Consider the following 26,681-nt stretch of genomic DNA (forward strand, 5'->3'; position numbering starts at 1 on the left):
TTTTGAATGAATGGGGGAGTCTGGGAAGAATGTGATCGACGACTGTCATTTTTCAGCCATCCTAAACATGAGAGGTAACAATTGGTTAAATATATGAAGGAACAGCAGATATCACATGACGTGACCTTAAATAAGCACTTGAGTAAATTAGCTTATGGATTAGCTATTAGGAAATAGACCCATTTTCTGGCACAGGATAAATGGGGTAATCAACCAGGCAACATAGAACAAAAGAGCAGGAAAATGATTGTTTGTCTAGACAAGATGACAATCTACGACAAGAAGGTAGGCCATACTGGTTAATGCTCAGATTTTTTACTTTCAGTATGACTCTAAAATAAATAGGATTGGATCCTGCGGAGAGGAGTATCCCCTCAGTGGATTTCTACTCAAGGGATGCTACCACTGGTAGAAGAGGGGAAGCAATTCTTGATGACCCCCCCCCACTCCTGCAGCCCTTTGCACCTCTAGAAATCTGCTCCAGATGTTTGGAGGACCCTCTTGAATAGTGTGTGGGGTGGGGAGGAGTGGAGGGCACTGGAGGTTGCAGAGAAGAGGGGATATCTGTGAATATCCCCCATACACACACCCTCTGCTGGGTCAGAGCCCCTTCCACTGATGGCCCTTCTATTCAAGAAAGAGAAGGCAGGATACAACCTCTTGTTCTGCAAAATATAACAAGCCTTCAAATGTGCTTCCTTAGATACACCTGGTAGGATAAATTCATCATTTGCCTAAATGGAACAGAAAGAGCACAGCGTGTACTATTTGGTCACATGCATGAGGAAAGGCAGGCTGAAAAAAGGGAGAAGGAAACCCTAGTTCTAGATTGTTGAACAAAGCTGCAATGTGAACAAGGTGTAGGAGCTGCGGGCAATCATTAAATCTGCAAAGGAAACCTGGTACACTGGGTGTTAATTACAGTAATTCAAGATGTTTCAGAGAATACACTAGTTTCTTTTTCTTCTGGCCTGTACAGTTAATTGACTCAAGTTTTCTGTTACAAGCCTTTAAACTGTCCTGCTGTCTTCTAGACAAAAGAGGAGTGCCTAGGTCCTACGAGAACGCCATAGAGTCTGCATTTCCCAGCAGCTTTGAATCTCTTTTCTTTGCAATAATACCTGTATTTTCCTGCAGTGATACCTGTATTTCTCTGGAGCACATCATGCTTTCTTGGCTCTGCACTACAATAAGATGTTGATATCTGGACAGGCTTTGCCTGGTATATTTTCTATTCACATACTTCTCTATTTGTAAAGTTTATCATGGATAATGGTGCCATCAAATTCCCTCCACACTGATGGTCTTTGAGCGTGCTCAGGCCCACAGTCATATGGAAAGGGTGGAAGTTCACATCTACCAATCAACACGTATTGAGTCCTGTAATCAAAACAAACATTTGGGATGAGGGAAACATAGGGAACACAGCAATTCTGTGTAGCTACATAGGGGTCTTCTATTTCTAGTTCGCGGCAATGTCATCAATTGTTACAACCATGAACTCAGCTCAAGGACAGTTACTGTACATGGAGGGAATTAATTTGCAAAGTTCCATCCAATTTGCAAAGCAGTCCTCAGAAGCTTTTGAAAATTTGTGCATGTTCATGCACCACTATACATGTTGAATATAGCAGGCTTAGCGTCTGCTTCTTAGAGGCCTTTTATAGAACTAGTCAACATCTCATGCATAGGGGAGGAGAGTAGTAGATGATTGTAGAATGATAGGCATGCTACTCTTTATTTCAAGAAGAAGAAGAAGAAGAAGAAGAAGACGACGACGACGACGAAGAAGAAGAAGAAGAAGAAGAAGAACTCTAGCTAGAGGTGTGCTCCAATGCAGGAGTGCAGAACTCCTAAGCAAATGTAGTAGCTATGGGATAAAAGGAATCTCTAGTTACATAACTTCCAAAAGCTATATATTTTTCAGGAAATTTCAGCTCAGCTCCCCAAAGTAGCAATTCTGGAAATATATTGTGTATCAAGCATTTTGTTGTCACTGTGCAGTCTGAGGAATGTGTCCCAGGAGATCTTTCAGGGCCACTGAGACTACTGCAGCTTAATTCCTTCCCCATTTACTTTCTCTCCAGAAGGAAGTAGCCTTTCTTTTCACAGATGCCATACATTAGGGCTTTTAAAAAAATAATTTGCACAATATCGTACAGACGATAAATTCTTCAGGTAATTTCAGTGCTTGGAACATGTGTTGTATGAAGAAGTTAAAAGGTGACTTCCTTCCCAATGAACCTATACATTGCTATGTCCTGGAGTCCAGCTTGTAATTCATTTGCGCATAATTCATTTGTGTTCCTTTATATACAACATTTGTGTATAAATCATTTGTGGCTGTGGCATATGAATCAGCCAAAAAGTAATCATTGCGAAATTATTTTATTTAGTCACATGTCTTCCCCATATATCATACTTATGTTGTGATGTATTTCTAAATTATAATTTCACGATAGTTTGTTTTTAAGTGTAGTTTTTGCTAGGGCAGGGTACTTGCTTTCTATAAAGCATGGCATCTTGAAATTCCCTTCCTGTATAATATGTACACAAGGGTTCTTGATCCATGTAACTACTTTCAATGTCTTTGACTGAGTAACAATCCTTCAGCTGGCTCTGATATGACTTCTTTCATATCTCATGTGGTGAGCTTTATCACCTCATTTTGTATGTTTGTGTAAAACAGTCCCCACATGGGGGGGGGAACCCCAAAGTTAACAGAAGAAAATGCTTGCTTACCATTGTTTGCTTAAGATGGTAACCTCAGGTTTTTTTCCATATGTGGACAATTCACACAAACTGCTTTCAAACCTCTGCTCTGTCCACACCTCCACCCCATGTGGCTTTCCCTTCTGCTGATCAGTGCCCAAAGTACGCTCATTATCTTAAGCAGCATTCACCCCAAAATGATACACACAGAGAGAAACATGGCGATGGCAGAGCAAAGTTAAAGTGTGCGGTAAAATGGGACCAAGAAAATGTGTAGCTTTGGGACAGAAGCCATGATGTGGCTGTGAACTGGGGGCAGAGTCATATCAACAAAGGTGCACTTTGCATCCATGACGAAGTAAATACCCCATGTAGACATGCAACTATTCTCACTTGCAGGCCACATCCAGCTTGCAGGCTGGAGGTTCCCCCTACCTGCTTTAAGTCATGCCTTATTTTACTTCCTGTTTGTTTCTCAGATTACTAAAAATGAAGTTTGGCAGGGCTGTTAGGCTCCTCTGAGTTACTTTATGGCTACTTACAAAGCATTCATCATGTTATGATGTGGTAAAGTGAGGGATTCACCACGTTAAAAACTAATATGTGAATTAGGGTGGCCATGTGTCCTACTTTACAGCAGGTGGCCCTTGGTCCTATATTTGAAGGGTTGTTGGCTCAAGTCCGGTTTGAAAAAAAAGACACATATTGGGAGTTGAAAGAGTAGGAAAATAGACTCTCACTAGCTTCCTAAACCTTGATATTTGGATGCTTATAAAACAATTGACGTCTTCATGATAATCTAGTCATTTGTCATACAGTGTTTTGTGAAATTGTAGAAATCTAACATTTGCATTTGCGATCATACGCTATGAACTGCACCATGTCAAATGCAATTGAGAGGACTTGTTATTGCACAGTATGTTGTGCAGGGTTGGGGGAGAGGTCAGGATCACTGCCTGCAAAATTATTAGAAGGTTAATGAGAAGCAAGAAACTAATTTAGAAAGAATAAGAACGGATTGCCATGAGTTGTAATTAACAAAAGGAGAAGTTGGACAATGTCAGGATAAGTAAATTCAGGGTGAAATCTGTGAGGCCCTCTCTCAAGAGATATAGGAGTAACTCGATACGGGAAATGGCAGTAGCTCTAGGCCATTAAAACTGAACTGAATGAAGTGTTTGAGAATATACAGCAATGTAAGATACAATTTCACAGTCCCTTGTGATGGCTGTGCAGGAAAAGGGCTTGTCCATCCATCTATTCCATGATGCAAAATTAAGGAAGAAAAGAGAGAAAATTGCATTGTCAAGCGTGCACAAACTCTTTTGTTTCTTTTCCAGCACAAATTGAAGTGATACCATGCAAAATTTGTGGTGACAAGTCCTCCGGAATACACTATGGAGTCATCACATGTGAAGGCTGCAAGGTATGAGATGCATCTTCGTGTGTGTGTGTGTCTTCTGTGCCAGCTCCCATCATTTCTGTACTTGAACAATAAGCTGCCAAATATGCTTTCAACAAGGACAAAGACTTTGTACAAAATTGCCTAGTAGCTCCCCAAATTGTACACATCCCATTTCTGACTCAGCAATAAAGTTATTCTATAAATGATGGCGCCACATTTAATTTTGGAACTATCTACACCAGCTGCAGTATAAATACTGATCATTCAGTATGGAAGTTGCCCATTTTAAAAATTGCATGCCCTTAGAGCTTCACCAGATAATTGGGCACTCTGCTTTTTCAGGATGGCCAATCATGCCGAGAGGCAGAGAGAGAGAGAGAGAGAGAGAGAGAGAGAGAGAGAGAGAGAGCGCTACATGCATTCAATTGTATGTTTGTGGGGTTCTTTTCATCTCTTAATGCATAGTGGTGAGCTGTGGGGATGGGTGAGAATTCCATTTCAATTAGTTTTGAATCAGAATTTAACAACATTTGCAAATTTCTTCATATTTTAGATGAATGAAATTGAGATTTTGGAAAACAGAATGTGGGAGAAACAGATTTATCCATCCAGACCAAAGGGTTTTTGTACTTAGGTCTTAAAAGTCTGGATTTTAATCTTTATATATTCAACCAGGCTCCTCAGCTTTAATAGCTATATGGCAGGTACGTACAACATAGTCCTCTCCCTATTGGGATAGCGGTACCTATTGGATTTGGGCAGTGTAGATGGGCAAGAATTTCAATTCAGTTCATGGTTGATAAGGATTTACCAAAAATTGCATTTTTCCCATATTAGTGAAAGAAAGAAAGAAAGAACTTGAAATTTAAAAAATTCGAATGCAGGGAAAAGCAAAACTAACAGATTTCTATATCCTTATATTTCTATATCCACATACCCCCAGAACATTTGAAAGAGGCCATAGTTTTTCCATTCAGTTTTCTAGACAATATCTGATATGAGCCACTAGAATGTAATAACAGTGAAATCTAAATCTAATTTGGTGCCTGATGTTGATAAAGGACTGGATGAGGGCAAACAAACTGAAGCTTAATCTAGACAAGATGGTGGAGGGGGCTTTTGGTCAGTCAAAACACAGATCAGGGAATAGATCTCTATTCCCTGCTGTGGTCCAGAATGCTGCGACCAAACTGTTGAGCAGGGCCAGTCACAGGGAGCACATGACTCCCTTGTTATAGCAGCTTCACTGGCTACCCATCCATTTCCGGACAGAACTCAAACTGCTGTTTATGACCAATAAAAATCCCTATACAGCTTAGGACCAGGCTGTCCTGGATGGGGTAACACTCCACCTGAAGACAGGCTCTCAGTTTGGGTAACTACTTGGACACGGCCCTGAACCTGGCTGCCCAGGTCTCTGCAGTGGCCAGGAGATCATTTGCATAGCTGAGGCTAGTGCGCCAACTGTGCCTGTTCCTTGATCTGTTCCCTTTTGACCTGGTCACAGCCACACATGCCTTAGTTACATCCCATTTGGACAACTGTAAGATACTCTTTGTTGGGCTGCCTTTGAAAACTGTTCAAAAACTTCAGCGGGTCCAGAATGCTGTGACCAGACAGTTGACCAGTGCCGGTTAAAGGGAGCATGTGATTCTCATGTTACAGCAGCATCACTGCCTACTAATCTGTCTCTGGGCAGAATTCAAAGTGCTGGTTATGACCTATAAAGCCCTGAGTGCCATTCAGATAAATAAAATAAATAAGTTTTCCAGAAGCTACATTTCTCCCAGTGAATTCAGTTTTATTGGTGACATATGGGCAAAGATTATATGCTTAAGAATTTAGAGTGGAGACTAAAATCATCTTCAGATGAACATTTTATTACACACTCATAACTGGCCACTCACGGATCTTCACAGGTCATTTTGACAATGCAGTGATCCTCCTGCGCGCCACCCGCTTCTTCTGTTGTTTTTTCCGCTACAAAATGCTTCCTGGAAATCCATTTCTTCTTGGCCTTGGCAATAATTGGTGCCATTTCCTGCTGTGTGCCAGAGAAGCTGCACTACAAAAACGCCCACTGAATGGGCCACGTGGACATGACTTGCTTCCTCTTTCTTCCCTGTGTGAAGAAAGAGGAAGCTGCTCATCCCTATTGTGGGACAGAAGCAGGAGGCAAAGCAACAGTAGGGAAACCCGATCCCACCTGCCCCTCTGAAAACGCTCTAAGGGTCAAATAAAATGAGGTGTTGATCATTGGAGACTGGCTATTTAAAAGAAAATTGCAGTGTGGGGGTGCTGACCTGGATTAGGAATCTGGCATGGAGGTATGGCATTTTAACCCTTTGCTCCCACTATAGTCCTAATCTGTATCAGGGTCTGCACTTGTAATTGTAATTCTTTTTCAATGCAAACTACAGGGATGGGTAGCTCAACTGATAATTGCATGACAGTAGTCTTTTCTAGGTTGGTCCTTAAGCATACAATCAAGTGCTTCAGGTCTAGTCCACTGATTTCATTCAATGCAAATACAGGTTCTAAATTATGCCCAGTGTTTTCAGGGCAAAATGTTTAAAGGCTAACTAGTGGAAATCGATGGGTACTGTTGTTTGCAGAATAGCAATGTTAACATTTTAAGCAAGTGTACAATTGGAGCTTCAGTCCTGCTCATAATACCTACATGTAACAGCAATGGCAAGGAATGTGAGCTAAGAAGAATGTGAGTGATATTTGTGCCCTCAACCCACTAAATGGCCTTACGCAAGCCACTCCTATCTCCCTCTCAGTTCCTCATCTGTAACATTTGGACAATAAAACTGATCTACTTTGCCTTACTGTAAGGATTACAGTAATAATATTACTACTACAACAACAACAACAATAATAATAATCCTGCTCTTTGTTTTTCAGAGGGGAAAGCGCAAGGGAGGAAACAATTAAACCTCACATCCATGGCCCCATCATGGGCTGTGCAGTTACTTTGAAATAAATAAAAAGTAGAGGGGGAACTGAACTGCATGCTACATAATTAAGGCTATAAGTAGTTTGACCTCCCATAGGTTACACTTCATTCCCATTGAAATCAACAGGTGTAAGTAGTCATGGTGGCTAACCTTTCACATTGATTTTAGTGGGACTTACATGCAACTAACTGAGTATGGCTCCAACCCTAAGTTTTTCAGGTTTTCAGCTAGGTACATCATTGTAGTCAAAACAACTCTCATTATAATGCTGTTTTGTTGCGACACATGGTTGGAAAAATACCCATCTCTTTACAATGGTCACAGCGACAGATTAGTCTGACTGATCTGATCATTTAAAACCCAAAGACAAATCAGAGCAAAAAAAAAAATTGCTTTGAGCAGAAAAGGAGCTCCTCGTCTTCCTGTGCCATCTAACCAGCAGTGCTCCAAGCCTCAGCCCTGTTTAGATGTGATTAGCATTAATGGCTACCCTTGTGTGTGCCTTGTGGGCAGATGATCCCCTCAGCTCTGCTGCATGTAGACAGCTCATGGAGATAAGGAGAGGCTCTTCCACTTCAAGCAGGTTTAACCCTATTGTTTTTGAACCGGGTTTTAAAGTATCACATCAATTAGCCTAATCCCTTCTGCTGTAACCCTGGTGTCGTGTGGTGGGGAGGGGGTAAAATGCCAGCTTCCATTTCACCGTCACAGTGGGAACTATTTCAGGGTTCCTCCAAGTCGTTCTCTGATCTCAGGCTACACTTGCAGGCTTTTTACTAAATGTCTTAGGATATGTGTTATTGATGTTGGTAGAACTATTTGTTCCACATGAACAGAGAACTGCCTCTGAATACACACACTCACAAAACACACACACACACACACCTCCCTCACAAGATTTTCTTTAAGCCCCCAGTTCAAATGATCTGTGGGTTCTTGGGATGAGAGGAGTTTTGAAATCCAATTGGCAGTTTGATTCCCCACATCTGGGCCACTCAAATCAGCCAGCTCTGGCAAAGCTTCACATTTACCACCCTACCAAAGTGGGGTGAGGGAACGTTGTAAATATACAAAGGCAGTAAATACATCTCATTGAAGCCTAAACATTTGATGGATTGTAATGGCAATCACAACTGGATTGAAGATTTGTAAATTCCCCAGTGTAACTCTCACATCACACATTTTAAGCTCCATCCGACAAGCATTTTATTGCACGCTCGTTACTGGGCACTCACAGAGTTTGCTTGGGTCCCTCACATGACGTCATCTGCCTCCTACATGCCTTCTGCCCTTCCTTGTGCAACCCCCAAAAAAACCCCTCATTAAGTCCAATGTGTTTTTTTCAAATTTGGAACTGCTGCTCTCTCCTGCTGTGTGCAGGAGAAGCAGCGCCATTAGAACAGCAGACTCAATGGGCCTTGTGCTTGTTGTGTACTTCCTCTTTTGAAAAGAGGAAGTAACTGAGGAATGAAAACACAGGCGGAGAAGCGAAGGTAGGGAGTGTGTGAACTCCTGGTGTGATGGAGCTTTTTATCTCCCTTGTTGCACCTCTGAAAGCACTTGCTCTTTTTGTCCCAATGCTGAACTGTGTCAATGATTGGATATAAGCAATCATTTTCCATATAGAATCTGCCTGGGGTGCATGTAACTGCTTGATAAGCTGTATTGTCCTACCAAGACAGTATTAAGGAGAATTTTTCTACACATCAGGTAAAATGATAGATATGGGTTGGATCCAGTTTTACACTGGATTGGCTACTCAGACAGTGGTGGACCTCCCCATCCCTTCTTTCCACAGTACGCCCTCCAGCCTCCTGAAAGTGATACACTGAGAGTCAGGAGACACTGATGAATTGGGAGATCTGGAGGGGGGGCAATCCCCCAAAATTGGGTAGAGGGACTTTATGTGAGTAAAGCCCTTCTTCCCCTTGCGGAAGGCAGATTTTGGATCCAACCTGACATATGTAAAAATGTGTGTTAAAATGGTGATTTGTATCAGCCCTAACCACTAGGGGTGAGCACTCTGCCCCAGAATTATCTGGTAACTGCGAACATCCATGGAGCATTCAATCTTCCAGAGTGGAGATTGCCCGCTTCTAAATCCATGTACATTGATGGTGCTATATAAATAATAATAATAATAATAATAATAATAATAATAATAAATCCATCAATTAATATCAGAGCAGAGACATGCCCAATCAGAACTTCTAAAGTCTCGGAATTATCCTGGTGTGTGTCTGTGTGTGTGTGTCTAAATTGAATATCTTCATATTTGGAAGATGCTGAGTGGGGTGAGGAGTAGCTTTGATATTGACATCTGTGGCTAACCAATTAGGAATGGCCATAGCACTGTCCCTGACTGTGTTCTCCTCCAATCACAGTGTTTGTGGGAATGGGAAGTGGCTGCTGATTATGGCCGTCGAGGCAAGGAGGGAGAGAGGGAGAGTGTTTCTGCTCGGACTCATAGAAGTCAATCATTCACATTTTTCCATCTCCTGTATAAAGAAATTTGCACATTTGGTAAATTCTTATCAAAAAAAGAAAAAGAAAATAAATGATATTTTTAGCCATTTGCACCAGCCAAATGCAATAGGTACAGCTATTCCCAGCGTGGAGAGAACCATTTTGTACTTGTCTGCCATACAGCTGTTAAAAATAAAAAGCCAGGAAAAAATGTGGTGGCAACCCTAATTCAACACCACAACACCACAGAAAGCCCTTATGACAGCCAAAAGACTGATATTACAATGTTGGAAGGATAAATGTTCCCCTCCCGTAATGCAGTGGACTGAGGACCTAACAATGCTATCAACATTTGAACAGATGGTATATAGGAACCACTCACGAGCAGCTAAATCTAGGGATATTTGGTCTGCTTTCCTTGAAACCTACGTATAATCTCATTTTAAAGAATGTTACACTTGATGAAATATTGATATTTCTATGTATGTAATTTCTTGTTCCGTTTTTGTTTTTCTCTTTACTATTTGTTTTCTGTTTTGTTAAATTCACAATAAAAAGGGGAAAGCCTAACATATATATATAAAAATCACCACAAACATAGCTGAGGACACTGGAAACCCATTCAGCTAAGCACTAAGTCTTGGGCCTGGATGGACAAATCTGTCAGGGTCAGTTTCTCAACTTCTTTCCATCCCAATTATAAGGAAATTTATGAATTCAGATAAATATATGAACAGAATGAAATTCTCACCATCCCTGATTGTATGGCTGTGAATGGAGTGTTATCATGATTTGATCCTTACAACTGACATGTGAGGATGGTTAGGCTGAAGGTAAAAGTGGACTAAGACAGCCCAGAGAGTTTCATGGTTGAGTGAGGATTTGAGTCCAGATATTCCCAGGTTTAAGTTCATTAATTTATTACTTTTCTTGTACGTGGCAAAATCACACTGCAAACCATTTTCATTGAGTTGATGTGCTAGAGTGCCATCTTATATATAGTGATCTAGCTGTTTCTCTCTTTCTCTCACTAGGGATTCTTTAGGAGGAGTCAACAGAACAATGCTTCATACTCCTGCCCAAGGCAGAGAAACTGTTTAATTGACAGAACCAACAGAAATCGTTGCCAACACTGCCGTCTGCAAAAGTGTCTTGCCCTAGGAATGTCTAGAGATGGTAAAGATCTTGCTTCCCTCTTCACAGATCAATCCTTTGAAACCGTACTTCATTGCACTCTGCTTTTACCGCCCAAAGAAAAGCATCTTACTCCTCTGTAATGCAGATTACTGCTGTTCCCCAAACCTAAGGCATTTATAATAGGGTGTCTGTGGTGCAAACAGAGTAGAGAATAACAAAGGAGAAGAGGGCAACATGAGAATGGTAAAATGGTTCCAAATGAGAGATGTTACACTGGAGGATTTGGAATTTAATTGCTGATATGCATTAGGCCACAGTTCTACTGAATCATAATAAGAGGGAGAGTGCACACAGCCTCAGCTGTTTAAAAATATTTTTACTGCTGCCAGTCATCTAGTGGGATGAGTAACTGCTTCGCATTTAAAACCCATTTAAAGCTTGCCTACACAGCTTGGTTGTCAACTGCAACAATTTTTTTGAAAACATCTCTGGTTATATACACACTCCTTCCTGCTTGCAACATGGTTGTGTGGGACTGTGGCCTTACTAACTGTCAGATAGGGATGTTGGAGGAATCCATTTTGGGGGTGGAGCTCACTGGGTTTTTGCCAGCTCCCCCTCCCCCCCGATACCAGCTCATGGATCCTTGAGGTGGCTTGATGTGGGACACACCAAGCTCACAATTTTCTGCCGTTTTTGTGTGCAAATTATAATTTGCGCAAATGCAGATTTGCACAAATTCGCATTTAAGCAAAATTGCGGGTGGGTGCATTTACAAAAACCGCAATTTATTGGAGCCTTAAATCATTTGTGTAAAAATGCAAGTATAAATGGTCCTTTACACCTGCAATTTTGCACAAATTGTGCTATTTATGGCCACGATTTTGTACAAATCAGTTTCCATAAATGTTCCCTGCTGCTATTTTGCACAAAATCTCACCTTGTTGATAAAAAGCAATTGTGAATTCTCACTGGGCCCATGGACTGTTTTGCAGCTCATCCTGCACAGCCGCCGGAGTCAGGCAACTGGCAGGAGTCTGGCAAGCAGAGCGTGACCAGGACACAGGGGAGTTCGCCAATCCCTACTGTCAGGTTATTTTAGGGAAGAGGCCAGGCCAAAATGGATACCCTATAGAACAACAGCTTTATTGCTAAGACCCATCTAGAACAGCAGTAGTAGTAGCATAGCAAACTGCTTCAGTTCAGACACAGTGCCACCTATGGTTGGAATAGCAAAATAACAGTTAAGTTGCCAATTACACATCCCCCTTCCAGTTACGTTTAGCCCTTACATTATGCATCCTATTTTAGATATTCAGTGTCTGGTGATAATAATAGTCTTCAAAACAAACAGGTTTCCTGACAACTACAGCAAGTAACAACCTGGCCGCTGAACTATCTTGCAGTGTTTATCTCTGGCTGAATTGCAATGGGTAGATCGCCTCATGCTATGCCTAGAGGCACATGGGGAATTTCTTCTCATGTTTGTTCTGATATTAACTGTAGATTATGTGGTTTCTAGAACATTCTTCATCATTGGTTTTGATAATGACCCTATTCAGGTGACACACTAACCCATGGTGCGAATGATGACTTAGCATGTTGTGTGAACCATTCCTAACAATGGTGGCTTCATAACCATGGTTTAAACGTGCTCACTATTTGTTGTAACATGCTCACTAACCATGGCTTAGCATGTTGTCTGAACAGGCCCAGTATAGGATCTGGGTGACAGGTTCTGTTTCATGATGGTTGGATTTTCTGCTTGACTTGTAAAATTCTCATGTAAGCACTTCATGATTTATTTCTTCACTTTTGTCTGGTCGACCACACAATCTGGCTCATTCTGAGGGTCTATCAGAGTTGAAGCTTTCTGGAGATAGAAAAGCTTTGTGATGGCAAGCAATTCTTGTACAGTCTTTAAGACTTAGGCCCTTTTTACACCTAAGGATTATCCCAGGCAAATGGAAGGATCGTCCCTGCCTGCTCCCGGGATCCCCTGTGTGTCATTTGGATGCACAGGGATGATCCCGGGACGACCCCAGGGGAAAAGGCAGGTGTAGAAATGGCCTTAGACTTCTGACACCATGCCAGATTATTTCAAGAAGAGGTCAGGCCAAAATAGATTCCTAACAGAACAACAACTTGATTGTGAAGATCATTCTAGAATAGAAGCTGACAGCCTCAGTTCAGGCACAGTGTCACCTATGGATGGAATAGCGACATAACAGTTGAGCTTCGCAATACAGTAATCAACTAGATTTGTTCCAACGAATGGGTCTCAGGAGATAATATATCTTATTATTATTATTATTATTATTATTATTTATTTATTTATTTATTTATTTATTTATTTATATAGCACCATCAATGTACATGGTGCTGTACAGAGTAAAACAGTAAATAGCAAGGCCCTGCCGCATAGGCTTACAATCTAATCTTACTTTCCCAATCAGCTTTTAAAATAATATGAAAGCTTTTGAATGACAGTCTTCTTCAGGTATAGGTGTTTACAGCAAGGGCAATAAAATGGAAATGTGTTGTTAAATGCTCATATTGTCAGTTCCTTCTTTAAAACAGGCGACTGGATCGAAGCTTGCTAATTAGGTTGCAAAGAAGCCTAGCTCAGAGGTCTTAGTTTTCACAGGCCCTCCAGAGATATTGTAGGGAAGGCAAAATATGCTACAAGTTGGATGATGATGATGATGATGATGATGATGATGATGATGATTGCAATTTCCCCTTATTGGTAACTTTCATTTTTCTTGCATGGCAGTTCTGGCACTCTGAACTCATAGACTGTTCATGAATATATGTCTGATCTCAGCCCCTAGTCAGGGTTGGTCTGTAGCAAAGAACTACTTGTCATTTCCCAATGGCTGCATTCAGAAATCACACTAAACTATAATTCAGCAACATATAAATTAGCCTAGCGTCATCCCAACCTTTTTCCTTCCACACAACCAAGAGGAAGAGGTAATCATCATTCTTTCCCACTTTAACCGTGGTTTCCTATATCATCCAGGAGACACGGTTAACATTTAACTATGCTAAGTTTATAGAGCCAGCTCAGAAACCACAGTTTGAAGTTACATTGCCTTAAGCTAACCAGAGTTAATCACAGTTTATCACTCTGAAGAACATAACAAAGCACAGTTATCTAAAAGTGGAAGCTTCCTAACTCCTTCTCTTGCCCACACAGGAGGAAAGGTCCAGGCACGTGTCATTAAACCACAGCTTAGCATGGTGTCCAAACACAGGCATCCTCTAGCTGCCACAATCCCTTAAAACAGAGGAGGGCAACATGCCCTTTTCCAAAGGTTTTGCTCTACAGTTTCCATCAGCTATGGCCAACATAGCCAGTGGGGAGAAATGAAGGGAATTGTAAGTCAAAACATTTCGACGGCCACAAGTTGCCCACCCCTACCTTAAAATTTGTAATTATCTTGTCATGTAATTATCTTATCATTCTTTTTCTCTCTCGAATGTGTTATAAAAACAAAAGTTTTTCACTCACTGTACAGTAACATGATCTTTTGGGGAGATTAGAATAAGATTATTTATATTTCAGTTTAGATTTTTAATATATTTGAATATAGCATTTAATACACAAGTAGTGTGTTGTTGTTTTTTAAAAAATGTAATTTATGATTAAAGGTGCTAATCAGGCTGAGGAAAGATAATACATTTTTCCTTTAAAAATAAATGCAACTTCTTGAATGTTAACACTCACCATTCCTTTCTCAAGCACCCATTTTTTTCCCTGAAAGGTTACTGAAATTGTGTTGAAAGTACTGGCATTAAAGGAATTCCTCCCATCTGCCCTTAAGGGTTTTGATGTAGCATCATATAGGTGTTTGGATATAGCTGCAAGTGCCGTGCCCTTGACCCGTCCAAAAAGTTTTCAAAAAGTTTGAAAACCTTTATCATGAATTTCTATTATTTTGTCAAGAAGGCAGAAGCCCTCACCCCATGATGCTTGTCAATCTTTGTAGCCTTTATAGTTTAACCATTCAAATGGAGACAATGAAATGGAAGGTCCCATAGAGTTTGAAATAGTCTTTGTTGGAATTTTCTTTTTTTGCCCAAAGGAACTGTGCAGACATTTTACCTCAGTGGTTAATCAGACCTGATTCTATCACAAGGTTGCTCATTGATGATGGCCAGAAAGAGTCCCATTAACCAGGGCCAATCCCACCATTAGGGAAAGAGAGGTGGTGTCATCAGGCAGCAGATGCTGGGAGGTGGTAAGAGATGTGTGGGAAAGAGAGATGTGTGCCATGCCGCCTGCCCTATGTTAGCCTGTTGCTAACATTTTATATATGGTGGACGATGCTGTCCAATCATCGGTTTTGAAGAACTATTCAACTGCTGGCTGATTTGTATACATGAAATGGGAGGGGAGTGCTATCTTTGCCTCAGGCAGCAAAATGTCCTAGGCCAGCCCTGCCATTAATAAATACATAAAGAGAACAAGTAAATAAAAACTACATAAATGGCAATGTAAACTGAGGGCCTTGCTAGACCTACCTGAAAATCCGGGCGTGTGGAGGGGCCAGCCCACGCTAGAAGTAGTGTGAGCTGTCGCTCCTATCCACACGTCAGATGCGATGGGGTAAAGGAAAGCCCCATCGCGTCGGCCATTTTGTTTAATATCTTAAAGGGGCTGGGTGCGCAGGAGTGCACCAGTGACTAAGGTAGGTGTTTTTAAAAAAGGGAGGTTCTCCACTCCCCCCGATTCCCCCCCTGGCCGCAATCCCCCCCAATTTCCCCCCCCCCAAGATTTCCAATTCCACCCCCCAACCGCGATCTCCAATTCCCCCCATCCCCCCTGGCTCCATTTCCCCCCCATTCCCCCTGGCTCCGTTTTTCCCCCATCCACCCTGGCTCTGATTTCCCCCCCATCTCCCCACCCTGCCCTGATGGCTGCAGCGCTCCTGTGGAGTGCTGCGCACTGTCCGCCGCATTTCCCAGCTACTCGTGAGTAAATGCACTAGCCGGGAAAAGCGGCAGACCGGTCTACAAGCCCGTGGTCTGGGGCTCAGCCCGAGATCGTGGGATATACCGGGCCACAAGCGGTGCTGGTTACCTCGGGGCCAGGGAGGTTTGACCCCTGCCTGAGCCCGGGATTCCCTGTGCATCATCTGGACGCACAGGGACAAGCCCGGGCCTCGCACCGGGCTAACCCGTCGTCTAGCAAGGCTCTGAATGTCCCCTGTTGGTGTGAACCTTCTCCCACTAGCAGCAGAAAATATCAATACATTATGTTTACAGAGGACCAGAAGTACAGCTGGCATTTTATAAATGCTGTCCATAATTCATTTTAGAAACCTGCATAATCATTATCACCATTACCTATTGTCCCCATCTAAAGGTTGTTATATTTTATAGGCTATTACCTACATATAAAGATAGTATTATATTACCTGTCTACACCTGAACCAACATACCATAGGCAACACGTTCTCCATTCTGTATCACCATGAGTGCTAAGATCAGCTGGTTGAATAAAAGAAAGTGGCAGCTATTAAGGTGTTATTGGGATAATTGTGTTACTTTGCATAGTGAATGATTCTATGTGGTAGTTTAATTCAGTGGAAGCTGCTTTGAGACACAGAGTAGGAGCAGATGGATTACAAATTTTATTAATACATGTATATATTTTAAAGTCTTTCGGACTTTACCGCTACATTGACTGACTGGGTACTGAAACTGTTAGGATACTTCCTGACAAGCTAGAGCTCATGTAGTCCATGATATTATACAAGATATCCTATTATTAGAAAAGTCTGAAATGGGGCATTTTGTATACGTCACTTTTAAAATGGAGGATGCAACATGCACCACAAAAGCTAAGGTACTTCAAGGCATCCAGCTAATGTACTTCAAGTGCCACACAAGTAGCCCCAAAACGGCTATTATTATAAAAGTATGAACGGGGAATGTTTCCCAGAATCAGGGAGTAAGAGGTTAGGTATACCCCCAACTTTTTACACTACCTCCAGTCCACCCAGAAAGCTGAAATATGGTACTCACATAGGTGGAGATACACCCATCACTAGACATTTTAACGCAAAACTTGAAGCATGAAGTTTACCTCATAACACGGGCAGAATGTTGGGCTGTAGGAGTTCCTTTGTCTGTTCAATTTAATTTTAATGTAATGTTCAATTTAGGGGATGGGAACATTCAGTTTCAGCAAAGAAAATGTGTTTTTTGTCCAAGGGGTGATTCTCAGGGCCTTTGGCATATGACTGCTGTCCTATACAGGCTTACTTTTTGTATTAACCTGGATTCAACTAAGTTTAAAAGGAAGCAGTTATGGGCACAGTTCACAATTTGAGCACACTGCCATTCAAGCAACATTATTTTTGTGTGTATTGAGAAGCTTGAATCTCAACCTGTGCCTATATATATTTTTGTAAACCACCCAGAGTGCTTCAGCTATTGTGTGGTATGAAAATGTAATAAATAAATAAATAAATAAAATTGAAGTTTTGCTTCAATATATATAAGCATGTGAATCAGGCTTGCATGCTGGAAGAGGGCAGATTATAGCATATGGAATGGAAGACAATATAGCTGCCCCTTTAGAGACAAGGTAGCTCTCTGCCAGAGCTCTAAAAGACGTATAGCGTGGATGCAGATGACCATTTTACCACCATTTTTCCTCTTCTATGAGCTTCATCCCACGTACCTGTTTCCCTCTAATTATCCCCTACAGCACTAAGCTGTCAGCATTGTTGTTGTTGTTGCTACAGAGCGGCAAGATCCTTTGCATACCAGGACATGGGTTTAAGGGGGGAAATGTAAAAAAAAATCATAAAAAATCAGCGGGTGACCCAATCTGATTCAAATTTGATATGTTTAAAGCTTTCCTTAATATCTATTACTGTGCCAATTTTGATATCTTCATCTTTAAAGCTTACGCAGATCTAAGGATTTGTTTAATTTTTCTTCAAATCCTGCTCCTGCACCCCAGTGGCCGCTCGGATGATACGCTCAAAAACTAGTATCAAAATACAGTGAGTCTTTTGCCTTTATAGCACAATTAAAGCAGGATGCATGGGAGTACTTCGCAATAAAAGCAGATTATAAAGTGGAAAACTTCAGAGTCCTTTGCACGCAATTCACAGTGATACTGTGATTGCACAGTATAATGCTGGTGTGATAAAGCTCTACATTCTGCTCCCTCCTTCACCTGCTTGTCAGCCATGGCAGAATAGAAAGGGGAGATTTAAAGGTTAGTACCAAGATAAGAGCTAGGAACGCAAATTGCCAGAAATCCTTCAGCATTGTAGCCCCTTAAACTTTAGTGTTACATCATCCATAAATTACAATAATCCACATAAGTTGTGAGCCTGGCTACAGTTTTCCAGCCCAGTTTACTAGTATCTTAGAAATTTAGGCTGCAGTCCTATTCCTAAACCTACTTATGTGGGAGCAAGCCCCATTGTACTCAATGGGACTTACTTCTGGGTAGACATGCATACGATTGCACTGCTAAAGAACCTTTACGGTGGATGCCAGTATTGTTTTTTTTCTATATACCCCCTATTCGGGCTTTATTAAATAATGTCATATAACACTGTGTAAGGAGGGAGGACAAGCACAAACACACTAGCTCTGCATTCTCCATTCATGTTTGCATCTCCTTTCTCATATTGAGGATGAATTTCTGAAGCAGAGAGACTGGTCTCTCTGTGGAGGCTCTTTGTGCAGTGTAGAAACCCGTAAAATCTCACAAGAGGGAAGACAATAATTGGGAAGGAGGGGGCAAGAGCTATTGTGCTCATGATTGCACTCCCTCCTCACCTACTGTTATAAAGCAGTATTAGAATGCCTGAATAGGGCTGTGGTGTAATGCCACTTTATTATTGCCAAAATGACAAGTGGCATTATTGTAATTAAGAATTAAATTCATATTAGCTAAATCTAGAAGGTACTATCTGATCTATCTCTCCACTCATGCACCCTAGAGCACAGCTGAGGAGCCAGTGGCTCTCCAGATGCAGCTGGGTTCCCATTTCCATCACCCTAGCCAACAGAGCCTATGGCCAAGGATGATGGGAGTTGTAGTTTTAATCGACCCCAGATCTTTCTTTAGGTCTGGCTGAGAGCTCAAAGTTGCTTTCAAATGGCTTTCTATGCTGTTGGGTTTTTATGTTTTAAAATTTTGTATATCGGTGTTTAATGTTTTAATCTTTTGTATAGAAGTGTTGTTTTTGTTGTTATGATTATGATTATTCTCCATCATCTGGATGGGACCAAGTTCCCCACCCTTACCCAGGACAAACCTTCTTCAGTGACCCCATGCTGTCTGGGGATGATGATTGTTGAGGGCACCAAGTTGGGAAAATCTTCCCCAGACTGTTATGAGCATACCATCAAACTGTGGGCACATTACTTTTGCTCTGCCTGTTGAAAATGATGTAGACATAGCTTTGCATTATGACTTTGACTTATTCCTACGGAGGCACAATTTTCTCCCTTTCTCCTCAGGAGGAATGAACACATTTAGCACTTTAAGATTATATGTTGCAAATGTATGTCTGGAAAGTAATCCATGAATGTTTCTTCTTTAGAGGAAATGCCATTCCTATAGAGTGTTTACCTTCAAGTCTGTTATTTCCCTCTAGGCCTTAACTGTAACCTGTAACATTCTTTTTTTCAAAATAAGTGTGTGAAGATAACAGCCCCGTTGACAGGTTGTGATAATAGGGCTTTAGGGCTTGTTATCTTCAGAAGGTACTAATCCTGTTAGTGCACAGATTAAAGGTTTGGGGGAAATTGATAAATCACACAGGATACAAATCTGAAGGCTGCACTTTTTTTTTTTTAATGGAGCTCTGATTTGCTGTTTGGTGAACACGGAGAGATGAAAAAGAAATAGCAGGACTGCTCATTATTCACAGCGGGGAGTTGGCTGCCTGGCACATTTACTTGGAAGTATGTCCTATTGATTTGAATGGAACTTACTTTTGTGTAAGTGACTGGGGTGAGGATCAGAGTCTAAGCCCTAAGGCTTTGTCTGTCAAAAATATAGCAGCAGGCACACTTCACATGCAAGTGAACAACGGGTTACCACTTTGTGGTGGCAGGATCATATGCTCCAACTCCTTATATATGCCTGCCCAAGATTTGAGATCTGTTGGAAGAGCCTTCCTCTGCATCTCGCTAACGCAAGACATACATTATGGTGGGACGAGGGAGAGGGCTTCCTTTGTTGTGGCACCCCGCTTGTGGAATATCCTCCCCTTGGAGGCCTGACTGGCTTCATTTCAGCGCCAAGTTAAAACATGACTTTTTTATCAAAGCCTTTGAGGGCTAAATTCTCCATGGTGACACAGTTTTACTTGTTTTTACTAGGGCTGTGCACGGACGGACACACACACACACCGGATCCGCTTCGGATCCAAATCCGCAACTTCTGGATCTGGTCCGCTTCACTCTGCATTGATCTGCCAGTAGTCTGCTCTGCTTCGCTGTGGAGCTCCAGCTCGGTTTCCCCCCCCATAGACTTGCATTGAAATCCAAACGCCTATAACTTTTTTTCTGTTAATGTTAGAAACCTCAAAATCAGCACCATGAGAGCTTATCCATGTATCCATATTCATGCTCAGTTGGAAGGAAATCCAAGCCTCCACTGATTTTTTTGGGAATTTTTGAAAATCCTACACCCCATTTTCAGACATGGGATTTACTCCGACATTTTTACAGATACATACTTAGAAGTGAGCACCCTCACAGATACCATCTAGATCCACATTCATGGCAAGCTTCAAGCAAATTCCATCATCCCCCGATTTTTGGTGATTTCCCCCCCTTTTAACTCACCCCAATTCAAGTCCCATGCTAGAACTCTGTCAGTTTTCATGTTAGAAACATCAAAATTGGCACCACGAGAGCTTATCCATGTATCCACCTTCATACCAAGTTGGAAGTTAATCTGAGCCTCCCTGATTTTGGGGAATATTTGAATATCCCCCACCCCATTTTCAGAAATGGGATTTACTCCGACATCTGTAGAGATACAAACTTGGAAGTGGGCACCCTCACAGATGCCTCCTAAGTCCACATTCATGGCAAGTTTCAAGCAAATCCGGAAGCAGGCAAAAACGTCTTTGTTCCAGCAGGCCTTTGGAGAATAATCTGGTCCTCCATCTGTTAAGGACTTGTAAAATTGTCGTTTATTTTAAATGTTTAATGTTTTTAATATTGTAATTTTTTTAAAAAAAAAATTCTTTTCCTAGGTTTTAAAATGTATGTGTTTTAAATTCTGTAAGGCCGCCTTGAGGCCCAGTATTGGGCAAAAGGCAGGATACAAATAAATATAATAATAATAATAATAATAATAATAATAATAATAATAATTCTTTCAGGAGTGAACTGTGTTTAAAATTGTGTTTGCACAAATGCGTGATCCTTCTGTCATTCAGAGGCTCCTTCATTCGTAAGAGGTTCCTTCATTAATAAGTGTAAAATGGGACTAAATTGGGACTGTTACTACTTTGGGTCTGGTTTCATCTCTTCCAATAATTGGGGAGCATGGGGGTTGGGGCAGGGAACAAACCTATCATTTCTTCAGCAGCATCAGCGTGGTTGATGATGTTGAGTTCAATTGGTGGGACTCCACCCACCAGACCCCAAACTAAGGCGGATTCAAGGGCAGTTTGAGTTGTCCAAGTGGGTTTTTAGGTCGTGTATACTCTGCTTTTCTTGCTTCCTGTGCTGCTGATGGACCAAAAATGTTTTCATGGAAAATCAGATAAAACAGAAAGCCATTCTCATCCTGTTTCCATAAAGATTGGCCCCTAGCTTGAACCTAAGAGAATTAACACCAAGCTTCCTTACAGAAGCGCTGTAAAGATGAGTGAGCAAACCACTTTGAAGCACTTTGCATCCTATACATTGCATAGACCTAATGAAGATTTTAAAAGAGCACCAGGCAACAATGCTGTTTTTCTTGGTTCATTTGTTTCAGCTGTTAAATTTGGAAGGATGTCCAAAAAGCAGAGGGACAGCCTGTATGCTGAGGTACAGAAGCATCAACAGCGACTGCAGGAGCAACGGCAGCAGCAGAGTGGCGAGGCTGAAGCCTTGGCCAGAGTCTACAGTAGCAGCATCAGCAATGGCTTGAGCAACCTGAACAATGAAACTGGTGGCACTTATTCAAATGGGCACGTCATTGACCTGCCAAAGTCTGAGGGCTACTATAATGTGGATTCTGCCCAGCCCTCCCCAGATCAGTCTGGCTTAGACATGACTGGAATCAAACAGATCAAGCAGGAACCTATTTATGACCTCACCTCGGTACCAAACTTGTTTACCTATAGCTCTTGCAACAATGGGCAATTAGCTCCAGGGATAAGCGTGGCAGAAATAGGTAAGAAAACCCTTCATTTAAGACTCAGCATGACTTTCACAATGACAGTGTGCCTATATTTTTGACCTGTGAGGTTTCATTTGGAATGGGTTGGTCCTGAGACATTTGTCTGTCTGGGTTTGTTGTGGATTCAGTTAACAGAATTCTAAAATGTTTACATTGCTTAAATGGAGCAATTCATGATCTGTTTATGAAGCTGGAACACCAAAGCCACTGATGAATCAATCAAGTGATAATTACTAAATAGGGAGCTTGTATCAAACGAGCTCATTATCAGGAGGGTTTAATGATCTTTTTGACAACTATACGCATTCTTGTCAACAAAGAGTTCTGAAGGTGGATCATTAATAGAACTAGCTCTGAAATTAATTACAATGCACAACTTTACTCTGTGATCTTGCATTGAACTCTCTGGATTTACACCAGTAAAAATGCACTCCAGAAGGATCTGGTAGAGATGGGTTCAAACTGTCTCTGTAAACACTTTGGAGAATTTGGTTTCAAGTGTTGTGTATCATTTGTTCAGTGGAGATTCCGATAATTGGCAATGTAACCTTATTATGTGTCTTGGTGAGCAATGTTTCCTTCATAGTAGTAACTACAGAAATCATCTAATTATTAGTTTTTGCTTCCAGTGCTAATCCTCTGTGACTGAGTTTCTCATATTTTTTGAAATTGTTTTCTACTTTCAAATATACTTGACTCTCTGGCCTCAAAAACTACAGTCTACAAAGCTTGTGCCAGAATAAATGTATTGGTCTTTAAGGTGCCAAAAGACTGTTGATTTTGATTGGATGAGGCTCTGCTAGATGCTGCAGTTTACACCTAGGATTCCGGGACAAAGTAGTAATGACAAACCTCCATTTTTAGATATAATAAAGTCCAGCAGTTACCCCGGCTTTGTATAACATCCAGTCTGATGAAGAGTTCTAGAGAACTTGAAGGCTTGCTCGCTATTCTGTGACATTTTGTTTGGTCCTACTTAAGGTACTTCCCAACTGTGGATTTTGGAATATAATAAATATTAACAAATATTTTAAATACACAAGATAACCAGAACAACCTAAGTTAGGGTGACCATATGAAAAGGAGGACAGGGCTCCTGTGTCTTTAACGGTTGCAAAGAAAGGGGAATTTCAACAGGTGTCATTTGTATATATGGAGAACCTGGTGAAATTCCCTCTTCATCACAACAGTTAAAGTGCAGGAGCAATACCAGAGTGACCAGATTTAAAAGAGGGCAGGACACCTGCAGCTTTAACTGTTGTGATGAAGAGGAAAATTCACCAGGTTCTCCATATATACAAATGGCACCTGCTGAAATTCCCTTTTCAATACAACTGATAAAGATACAGGAGTCCTGTCCTCCTTTTCATATGGTCACCCTACCTAAGTATCCCCACCCCCAAAATACCAGAGTTTAGGGTGACCATATGAAAAGGATGACAGGGCTCCTGTATCTTTAACAGTTGTATTGAAAAGGGAATTACAGCAGGTGTCATTTGTATATATGGGGAACTTGGTGAAATTCCATCTTCATCAAAACAGTTAAAGCTGCAGGTGCCCCGCCCTCTTTTAAATCTGGTCACTCTAGTATAGCTCCTGCACCTTGAACTGTTGTGATGAAGAGGGAATTTCACCAGGTCCTCCATATATACAAATGACACCTGCTGAAATTCCCTTTTCTATGCAACTGTTAAAGATACAGGAGCCCTGTCCTCCTTTTCATATGGTCACCCTACCAGAGTTAAAAGTTAGAGAGCAACCATAGAAGAGGGAAGCAGTGAGTAACCATGGAAGAGGGAATTTCAACTTTCCTCACTCCTAAATGGTGACTAAATTCCTTCTTCAATACAGCTATTTATTATATTTATACCTCACTTTTCTGTCAATATTTGCTCTCAACAGGTTACAATTATTACCTACAGTATTAATATATCATTAGGAATATGTTAGGGGGCAGTCTTTTTTGGCCTCTGCTAGTTGGTGATGTATTTCAGGTGCAAGCTTTTTCCATTTTGAGGGCAGAATCTGCTGCTGATGGATTCAGGAATTAGCTGGTAGTAAAGAGGCCAACCCACAGAAGCAGCCCTTTTTCCTCATTTGCAGAGTATTTTCTGGTCAATTTAGTTTCTAGGCTCTTCCTCAAAAGGAACTGCAGATGGATTCATAATTCAGATAGAGCCTCACCTTCCAGATCATAGAATAATAGAGCTAGAAGCAACCTCAAAGTCCATCTAGTCCAACCCCTTGCTAATGCAAGAAATCCACTACCACAGCATCCTAAATAGATGGCTATCCAGCCTCTGTTCAAAAGCCTCCAACAAAGCAGATAGTCAAGCTTATCTTCTAGGCAGTCTCAGCACCTCCCTTTCTAGAAATTAACCCTGAACACCAGAGGTAGCTGCATCTGATAAATGAAAGGATGCCAAAGGCTTCCACCAGCTTTGCTTTTGTGCTTTTATTAGCTGCCTAACATGCAAAAATCAAGCAGGAAATCATTTCCTGGCCCGGAGACAAAATGATGAAGAAAGCTTCATCTATGGATTCCCATTTGTTGGGTTCTTGTTTAAAGGTGCAAGAATAGGGCCAGTTCAAAAAAACCCCAAAAGTTAAAAAGTGGCAGCCTTAGGAGACAATGTTCCTGAAATCTGCAAAGCTGGTTCTGATCCATCCAAACCATGAAAGAATTGTAAGATTCTTAAAATGGAAATATATTAAAGTTTGTTTGAACTAGTTACATTAGTGATAAACAAAGTATGAGTCAGTGATTTGGAGGAGGTGGGGAAAACAATAGCTACCCTGTTAGGTCTCAGGACATCCCATGAGAAAGCATGATTGAGAATTGAAAAGGTTCTAACCACATTTTCCAGATTGGGATCATAGTCTTCAGCTTCTTGCAAATCCGAACAATGCTTCCTTTTGCTTTAAAGCTGCATAAAAGCCTTGAATGCGGTGCTCTCTCTGCCGATTACTAGCGGTGCCTTTTAAAGCATGCTTGCCAAGAGAAGCTTGCTCTGGTATGGATAGGATTGCCAGATCCCAAGCAAATGGGAACTCCTGTGCCTTTAAATGCTGCATAGCAAACAAATGTTTAGCAGGTGCTGCTGGGGGAAAAGCTGCTAGTTTCACCTGCCAAATCTTTCCTTGCTCTGTTGTCCTTAAAGGGTTCACAGGAACTTTTTTTAGGAGTGGAGCTGGAAATCCTTCTTTCTTTTCAGAAAACAGTTGCTCGTTTTTCCAAAGATACCACCAACTCTCCCAATATTCCCAGCTCAGTTCAATGGGGCTTTAGTGTGTCACTGATGTTTTTTCTTTGTCTACACTTATATATTGAAATGTACCAGTTTCATACTGATTTGAATTGGTATGGTGACAGTTTTCTTCCAGGAAGCTCCAGAATATTTGCTCGACTGCTAAAAATGCCACGTAAGAGATTTCTAGCCTGCTCACGGAGTTAGATTCCCGCAGGGGCAGCATGGCTATTTAAGCCAGTTTAAGTTTGTAGTGCAGAAATGCTCGCTGAGTGCTATTCAAATGTCAGCACTTCAGGCTGTGCCTCATGCTCCTCTACAGAATTCACCCGACAACAGCTGTCCCGAGTTAGGGTTTATTTACTATGCATCCTTCAATTAGCTACAAGATACCTCCTTTTTTATGCAATTACTTTCAACTGGATTTCTTTCCTGCATACAGACTGATTTGTCTGGGGATTCCTTGTGCCACTGTCCCTTTTATCTTTCTTACCCACAACTAATTTTTAAGATCCCTCTTATAGAATCATACCCCACTCTGCCTTTAAAGACCCTTTGTATATATCTCAGCTATGTTTATATGGATCAATGTTGCCATCTAGTGAGTCATTTAACTACTACTATAATCAGAGTCTTCCCACCCAGTTGCTATTGAGATACTATCAAACTAAGGATATCTAGTTTTTTTGAAGATCTAATCATATTCAATAATTCTTTTGACACTGTGCTAAGATCAATTCAAAGGGTGCAAGTGTTCTAAATGGTAAACTATATTAATTATACAGGGTGCAGTAAAACTTGAAAAAAGTTCTTTCCAATTTCTATGACTAAGCTAAACTCATTTCAGTAAAATGGACTGTTTACTAAGAAGTTAAGGCTTCTTTACATTAAGGGGAAATCACAATGCTTACTCAGAGCATTTGTGCTTCCTGCTTTTTGGCACAGTTGTTATGGGCTGCATTACATGGGCGGAGAGGAGTGACCACGTGGTTTGAATTGAATACTTCCCCTCTAAGCATGCTCTGTTCACTTCCATTGAGACAGCACCATCTAGTGGCAGAAGATCCCACTTTTTTGAGATGTTACCACTTTACCAGTGGTTCTTTTCATGATGGAATTTCCAATGGATGCTGCAGGAGACCTCCTCGTCATTCTCAATGTCATTTAAAGCACTTGCAAACTTTTGTGACTGGCCAATCACGACTGTGCAATCAATCAACTCACTTAGGACAATGGAAATTACTTCCAAATTAGTGTACGTGTGATTACAATAATAAATGCACTCAGCTTGGATTTTAACCTTGTATAATACAGATTTTAAAAATCTTATTTTACTGCTCTTAATGGCCATGCATTTA

The 26,681-nt window shown here is 41.2% G+C and overlaps 1 protein-coding gene across 1 annotated transcript in view; it reads left to right on the forward strand.

Moving 5' to 3' along the window:
- RORB (RAR related orphan receptor B) overlaps positions 1–26,681 on the forward strand; it is a 168,381-nt gene that overhangs the window by 109,808 nt on the left and 31,892 nt on the right. Inside the window, exons 2-4 of the mRNA XM_063128563.1 lie at positions 4,053–4,138; positions 10,581–10,722; positions 21,668–22,069. Coding sequence (XP_062984633.1) covers positions 4,053–4,138; positions 10,581–10,722; positions 21,668–22,069 — 630 coding nt within the window. The remainder of the gene's footprint in view (positions 1–4,052; positions 4,139–10,580; positions 10,723–21,667; positions 22,070–26,681) is intronic.

The sequence above is a fragment of the Elgaria multicarinata genome, chromosome 6, assembly GCF_023053635.1.
Source record: "Elgaria multicarinata webbii isolate HBS135686 ecotype San Diego chromosome 6, rElgMul1.1.pri, whole genome shotgun sequence".
Taxonomy (NCBI): Eukaryota; Metazoa; Chordata; class Lepidosauria; order Squamata; family Anguidae; genus Elgaria; species Elgaria multicarinata.